This window comes from Bos javanicus, chromosome X, assembly GCF_032452875.1.
Source record: "Bos javanicus breed banteng chromosome X, ARS-OSU_banteng_1.0, whole genome shotgun sequence".
NCBI lineage: Eukaryota > Metazoa > Chordata > Mammalia > Artiodactyla > Bovidae > Bos > Bos javanicus.
In genome coordinates, this window is record NC_083897.1 from 79,530,251 (window position 1) to 79,538,377 (window position 8,127).

Below are 8,127 nucleotides of genomic sequence, written 5' to 3' on the forward strand. Positions count from 1 at the left end.
AAGAAGCAACCCCTAAACGCGAGAAAACCATTTTTGCTTGGGTTTGTTTAGGCCGGGCAAGTGTTTTCTCAATGCCGCCCACCTTCTCTTGCAAGGTGCTTGATTTAATCATTTAAATGTTCTATGGGGAGAGGAAGGATAAAACAAAACTCCCTAAATCTATGTCAGATTCCCTTGGTCCACATGGAACCCTTTCCCTGTCTTCCTCTTCATACACATCCAGTTGATCCAGAGGCTGAAAACCCACACTCCCTCCCGCCAACACCAAGCCTCCCGCTCCCGCCCCCTCCCACCGCCCGCCGCCCCGCAGCCGCGAAGCAGCCACAGGGGGAACCAAAGAGACAGAAGCCTTCCCGGCTGCCCGGACCACAGACGCCAACACCCCCCCCACCCCGCCCCCCAGCACACGCCGCTCGCCGGCGCCCTGCACGCTAACCCACGACCGAGCGGCGGCGGCAGCAGCGGGCTCTGGGCTGCAGGCTGCGGTGACTCGCACCGGTGCGCTCCTGGCAGCGCTAGCCATCCCAGGTGACTGGGACACGCTAGATCGGCTGGCCCGTGGTCCTCCACCCCAGCTTGCGCCCCCGGCCCGGATTCCGGTGCCCACCTGCCCTCCAGCCCTCTCCCGCCTTTCACTCCCCAACGCAGGCTCGCCGGAAGGGAGGTCGCGGCAGCGGCCCGGCGGCACCGGCGACCGTGGCGACAGCGGCGACAGTGGCGGCGGCGGTGGCGGCGGCGGCAGCGGCGGAGGCTGCGGCGGCGACCGTGGCAGAGGCGGTGGCGGAGGCCTCCGTGGCGGAGACGGAAGCAGAGGTGGAGGCCGAGGCCTCAGTAGAGGAGGCAGTGGCGGAGGCCACCCTGGGGGAGGCGGTGGCAGCCCTGGCGGAGGAGGAGGCGGAGGCTGCACTGGCCGCAGCGGCCGTGGCGGTGGCGGAGGCCAGCGAGGCCGAAGCCGCCGCCGCCGCAGCAGAGGCTGCGGCGCCCGCCGTGGGGGAGTCAGATGCGGATTCCGCTGCGGAGGTCGAGGCGGCGGTAGCGGCGGCGGCGGCTACCGCCGTGGATGCAGATGCGGAAACGGGCAGGGGCTCCGAGAGGAACCCGAACTTTCCTATGGCCTCGCTGTACGTGGGCGACCTGCACCCTGAGGTGACGGAGGCAATGCTGTATGAGAAGTTCAGCCCGGCCGGGCCCATCCTCTCCATCCGCATTTGCAGGGACAAGATCACCCGCCGCTCGTTGGGCTATGCGTATGTCAACTACCAGCAACCGGTGGACGCCAAGCGGGCCCTGGAGACCCTGAACTTTGATGTCATCAAGGGCAGGCCGGTGCGCATCATGTGGTCCCAGCGGGACCCCTCGCTTCGCAAGAGCGGAGTGGGCAACGTCTTCATCAAGAACCTGGGCAAGACCATCGACAACAAGGCTCTGTACAACATCTTCTCGGCGTTCGGCAACATCCTGTCCTGCAAAGTGGCCTGCGACGAAAAGGGGCCCAAGGGCTATGGGTTCGTGCACTTCCAGAAGCAGGAGTCCGCCGAGCGGGCCATAGATGCGATGAATGGCATGTTCCTGAACTACCGCAAAATTTTCGTTGGGAGATTCAAGTCGCATAAAGAACGAGAGGCCGAAAGGGGAGCCTGGGCCAGGCAGTCCACCAGTGCTGACGTCAAGGATTTCGAGGAAGACACCGATGAGGAGGCCACCTTCCGATGAAAACATCCCAGAAGCGAGCCAGCCAGCAGAGCCAAACCTTGGCTCCCATTCGGTTTACAACCCCCCCACCCTTTTTCCCCCAACCCACCAGCAGTGTATTGTATTGGGAGTGCAGGTCTCTCTCTCACCCCTCCCTTCCTCCTTCCTTCCCTCCACCTCTGCCTTCCTGTTTGTCTCTCTCTGTCTCTGTCTCTGTCTCTCTCTCTCTCTCTCCGGACTTCCCCTTCTCTCCCCGCCCCTCCCCCCACACCCACCTTGGGTGTTGTGAATAATATGCTAATCTGTGCCACTTGATAGTTAAAGGCTGCCTCTTCTCCTTGTGGTTTGGTTTAAAAAGCACTTTCTCTCTTTGTTTATTGCACAGGTGATGCAATGTCATAGTAGAAACATCAGGAAGGAGAAGGAAATCAGATGAGGGAAAACCAAGAGAGTAATTGCTCCCATGACCCTACTACCCGGAGACAACCACTTTTACCATTTTGGTGTGCTGTTTTTCAGGCTCTCTTCTCTCCTTTTCTCTCTCTCACCCTTCTTCACCTCCACCCCGCCTTCCCTTTTAACACAGTGTAAAAGAATGGTTCATGTATGTGGTGTTTCTTAACCTGCTTTTTCAAAAACTAAAACCAAACATCAACCCATTGAACTTCTTTCCATGTTATTCAACATGCTTGAGAAAGGTCATCTTCAGTGCCTGCAGAGTGTATCTATGGACCCTAACATTTCTGTAATCATCGCCACATTGTTGGACATTTGGGTGGTGCCTAATTCTTTCCCTGTGTTTAAACCCAGCACTGTATACTCTGATGAGCGAATTCTTCCTTGTCAAGCCAAATCTTTGCTAGCGTACAGGATGTTCTTAATTGTGAACTTGCAGGATCCACATGTGGACATTTTAAAGACTGTTTCTTTGTGTTGCCCAATGGCCCCTTCATAAGCATTGTACCAATTTGCATTCATGCCACCCACCTCAACTAGTAAAAACAGTATGCCCATTTCCCCTGCATAGTCTCCTGGTCACTGTAATTGGTGTGTGTGTGCGTGCGTGTGTGCGTGCGCATGTGTGTGCCTGTGTCTTGGCCCACTTGATGGTTGTTATGCTGAATTTAAATGCTGTTTATCACCTCCTTTCCCTGAGCCCACTTTCTGCTCTTTTCCCCATTCTCAGAAAAATAATCCAGCTTCATTGTAGGGAAAAAAAATCACACAGCAGACAAGTCAACAGAAGAAAATTAATTTCACAAGTAATCAGTCCTAATAACCTCCCTGAATCATTTTCTTCTGCATCTATCTAATAGTTACTATGAAGTACCTAAAACATATTAGGCTGTATCTTTCTAGTATTTTTCTGATTCATTTGTCATGTATGTATATAGTAATGTACATATTGTTTTTATACTTGCTTTTTGACACCTAAATATGTGTGTGTATGTTTATACACACAATACTCTTTAACTTCATTTCATTAAAGATAATTTTAAAATATTATTTCTGGTTGTTAATATTTCATTGAATTAATAATAAGTAGATACATATATAACTGCCCTTTCTCCTTTTGTCAGAAAAATTATTTAGCTTCATTGAAGGAAAAAAATTATGAAGCATACAAGTTATCCATGTCTATCTCTGTGTTCATGTTTATACATGTTTTAACTGTTTCCTCATTGTTGCACTTCTAGGTTGTTGCTCATTTTTCCTTATACAAAGCTATCAAGTGAATTATAGTACACAAATCTTGCTCACTTTCCAGATCATTTCCTAAACAAATATTGCAGAGAGAAAAATTTAAGTATCAAACTATTCAGGCAGTTTGGTGGGAAAGTGCATTAATAAATGATCATCTGTAAAGATAGTATTTTATATTTGTAAGATGCACCAAATATTGTAAGGGACCTAGATTACCTATATTATATTCTGCAGTTGGTATTGCAGTCTTTTCTGTATTTTCTCAATATTTTATCAGGGAAACAGGAGCTTTTTGTTTTTATTTTAAGTGTATTTTATACAGTCTGTACACAAGTATAATAGAAAGTATTTTTGTTTATATAGCAAAAGTCACTCCTAATACCACTGCTTGACAAAATACATTTTAAATACATAAATATCTGTATGTTGTTGTTGTTCAGTCACTAAGTTGTGTCCAACTCTTTGTGACCCCATGGACTGTAGCACCACTGTCTCCTCTGTTCTCCATCATCTCCTGGAGTTTGCTCAAATTCATGTCAATTGAGTTGATGATGCTATCTAACCATCTCATCCTCTGCCACCCCCTTCTCCTTTTCCCTTCAGTCTTTCCCAGCATCAGGGTCTTTCCCAATGAGTCATTTCTTCAAATCAGGTGGCCAGAGTATTGGAACTTCAGCTTCAGCATCAGTCCTTCCAATGAATATTCAGGTTTGATTTCCTTTAGGATGACTTGTTTAATGTCCGTGTAGTCCAAGGGAGTCTTAAGAGTCTTCTCCAGCACCACAAACAGATATCTACATAACTTTATATTTTAAATAAAATGTGCATTTTTTCATTGAAAGTTATTTTCACTGTAATAATTCTCTTGGACCATATTTCTAAATAAATGTTCTCCTTTTGTTCTGTTGTTACATAATATGCCATCATAGAGATGAGCTATAATTTCTACAACCAAGCTTCCTTGCTGCTACTGCTGCTGCTAAGTCACTTCAGTCGTGTCCGACTCTGTGTGACCCCATAGATGGCAGCCCACCAGGCTTCCCCGTCCCTGGGATTCTCCAGGCAAGAACACTGGAGTGGGTTGCCATTTCCTTCTCCAATGCATGAAAGTGAAAAGTAAAGTGAAGTTGCTCAGTCGTGTCTGACTCCTAGCGACCCCATGGACTGCAGCCTACCAGGCTCCTCTGTCCATGGGATTTTCCAGGCAAGAGTACTGGAGTGGGGTGCCATTGCCTTCTCTGAAGCTTCCTTGGGCTATGTTTAAAATAATTCTGAAATTTTACTTGTAAGATCAGTTCTATGATGAGCACCTTTGTACCTGAATGTCTTGAAATATTTTATTATTTTCTATTCCTTACTATTTGAATTGTGGTTTGAATAATATGGACATGTCAAATTTTTGGGGGGTCTTTTGCCCACATTTTGCTCTTAAAGTCTGTATCAACTGGTAGTGTAGGAGAGTGCCCAGCTTCTTAAATTGGCCAAAGTATTTTTTTAAAGTTTTGTGAAATGAAAATTATTTGTACATTTTTATTACTTCATTTAAAAGTGCATTTAAAAATGAGATAAAGCACATCAAAATATACATAAGAACCACTTCAGACATTTATTTCCTATATATTTACAATTTTTCATCATACATCTATAAGCAGTTTTAACAATTATGAACATATTTTATCCCATAATTTGCCTTTCAATATATTATGAAGATACTTAAGGCATCTAAGCCTCTTCAGTTTTATTCTAAACCTCACCATTTTACAAGACTGGATTTTTTTTTGGAAATATAACTGACTTGCAATATTAGTTGTAGGTGTACACCATAGTGCATAATACATAGTAACTTGATATTTTTATCAATATAAATTATGCATGGTAAAAATTATAAATAGTGACTATACATGCTAGGTTGTACATTACATCTTTGTAACTTTTTTATTTTGCACCTAGTAGTTTGCATGTCTCAATTGCCTTCACCTGTTGTGCCTATCCCCCACCTCTGTCTCCTTTGGTAACCACTAGTTTGTCATCTATATCTATGAAGTTGTTTCTGTGTTGTTATATTTATTCATTTGTGTTATATTTTAGATTCTACATATAAATGAAAGCATATAGTATTTATCTTTCTCTGACTTATTTCACTAAGCATAAAACCCTCTAGGTCCATTATATTGTTTAAAAATGGCAAAATTTCATTTTTATGGTCAAATAATACTCCATTATATATATATGTGTGTGTGTGTGTGTGTGTATCACATCTTTAGCCAGTCATCTGTCGATGAACACATAGGTTGCTACCACATCTTGCCTATTATAAATGTATTGTAGGTAATGTTGGTGCACATATACCTTTTGAATTGCTTTCTTTGGATGAACGATCATGAGTAAAATTGCTGGATTATATGGTGAAAGTGAAATGGAAGTCTCTCAGTCATGTCCAACTCTTTGCAACTCCATGGACTGTAGCCTACCAGGCTCCTCAGTCCATAGAATTTTCCAGGCAAGAGTACTGGAGTGGGGTGCCATTTCCTTCTCCAGGGGATCTTCCCAACCCAGGGATCGAACCCAGGTCTCCTGCACTGCAGGCAGATGCTTTACCATCTGAGCCTTTTTGAAGAACCATTGTAGTTGCACCAATTTAGATTCCCACCAACAGTGCATGAAGGTTCTTTTATCCATATCCTTGCCAACATTTGTTATTTCTTGTCTTTCTGATGGTAGACATTCTGATAGCTGTGAGGTGATATCTCATTATGTTTTTGCATTCCCCAGATGATTTTTGAGACTTGTTTTGTGGCCTAGCTTGTGATCTATCATGGAGAAAGTTCCATATACAGAACTGGAATATTTCTAAGAGTGTCCTCATTTTGAATATTGAAGTAATTCCTATGTTTTCCCCATTAAATCCAACACTATGCTGAATAATTTTGCAGTTGAATTGCTTTTCCTCCCCATTAAAAGGCATTTACTAGTCCTTTGTTTAGTCCAGGCTGTGAGCTAACACTTAAAAATTTAGACAAACTTCAGAAATGTTGATTTTAAAGGAAGAAACAGAATCATATTTAATGAATAATTTAGAATTTAGACATTGTTTTTACAAGCTTTATAAAAGCTAGGGGAAAAGTCCATGCCTGGGAGAAGAAATAAGCTTATTTATGCTATTTAATTCTATCAAAGACTCTCCTTCTAAGTCAAGATAGCTTTGAAAATTTGGCAAAGACTGCAGGACAAAGAAACCATTGCTTTTAGGATTTATGCTTGTAGGGCATGGATTGCTGTTATTTATTCACAGAAATGATATTTTAAAATTGATTATATTTGTGTATCCTATTATATAAGGGGGTTCAGAAATACTGCCCCCCTTCCCAGTGCACTGGTGTAGTTATCTATTTGTAGTTCATATTGAGCACAAGGAGGAATATAGCTTCTGCTTTGATCTAATCAGTGTAAAATCTGTCTCATTGCCACTGAGAAAATAATCTGAAAGTAATGAGGTGCCAGGGGATAGAGGAGAGAAGAAAGGAGAGGGGAGAGAGTCAGCCAGCTAAATAACTACAAGGAAAAACCATTGCCAGGGTGGTAGCATAGTAATATGTGGGAAAAGCCACTTGACAACTATCACTGTAGGAATCCAACTGTGAATACAGTGAGGATTCTTTTAAGATATATAATAAGAATGATTTCAGTTTAAATGGAAAAAAATGTTATATTATTATAAAAAATATTATCTCTGTACAGAGTATATAAAATAGTACAGAGTATACATTACTAGAGAAATGCAAATCAAAACTACAACGAGGTATCATCTCATACAGGTCAGAATGGCCATCATCAAAAAGACTACAAACAAAAATGATGGAGAAGGTATGGAGAAAAGGGAACTATCTTACACTGTTGGTGGGAATGCAAACTGATACAGTCACTATGGAGAACAGTATGGAAATTCCTTAAAAAACCGGGAATAGAAGTGCCATAAGATCCAGCAATACCACTGCTGGGCATGCTCCCCAAGGAAACCATAATTGAAAGAGACACAGGTACCCCAGTGTTCATTGCAGCACTATTTACAATAGCTAAGACATGGAAGCAACCTAGGTGTGCATCGTCAAAGATGAATAAATAAGGAAGTTGTGGTATATATACACAATGGAATATTGCTCAGCTATAAAAATGAATGCATCTGAGTCAGTGCTAATGAGGTGGATGAACCTGGAGCCTATTATAGAGTGAAGTAAATCAGAAAAAGAAAGACAAATACTGTATATTAATGCATATAGATGGAATTTAGAAAGACAGTATTGATGATCCTAAATGCAGGGCTGCAAAGGAGACACAGATGTAAATAACAGACTTTTGGGCTCAGTGGGAGAAGGCAAGGGTGGGATGATTTGAGAAAATGGCATTGAAACATGTACATTACCGTATGCAAAATAGATGACCAGTGCAAGTTCGATGGATAGGGAAGCCTGGGGTGCTGCAGTCCATGGGGTCACAAGGAGTCGGACACGACTGAGAAACTGAACTGAACTGAACTGAACTGTAAGTTCAATGCATGAAGCAGGGTACCCAAATCCAGTGCTCTGGGACAACCCAGAGGGATAGGGTGAGGGGGGATGTTGGAGGGGGTTTCATGATGAGAGGAACACGTATACCTGTGGCCAATTGATGTTGATGTACGGGAAAAACATCACAATATTGTAAAGTAATTATCCTCTAAAATAAATTAATTTT

General features: G+C 43.3%; 1 protein-coding gene across 1 annotated transcript; it reads left to right on the forward strand.

Moving 5' to 3' along the window:
* Positions 1 to 547: 547 nt before the first annotated feature.
* On the forward strand, positions 548 to 2,942 carry LOC133243161 (polyadenylate-binding protein 1-like 2). The gene has a single exon (XM_061409701.1). The coding sequence runs from the start codon at positions 1,111 to 1,113 to the stop codon at positions 1,711 to 1,713; it is 603 nt and encodes a 200-aa protein (XP_061265685.1). The 5' UTR covers positions 548 to 1,110; the 3' UTR covers positions 1,714 to 2,942.
* Positions 2,943 to 8,127: the final 5,185 nt, after the last annotated feature.

Bases quoted from the DNA above. Each gene is read 5' to 3' on its own strand.
- LOC133243161 (XM_061409701.1), top strand. From the start codon at position 1,111: ATGGCCTCGCTGTACGTGGGCGACCTGCACCCTGAGGTGACGGAGGCA.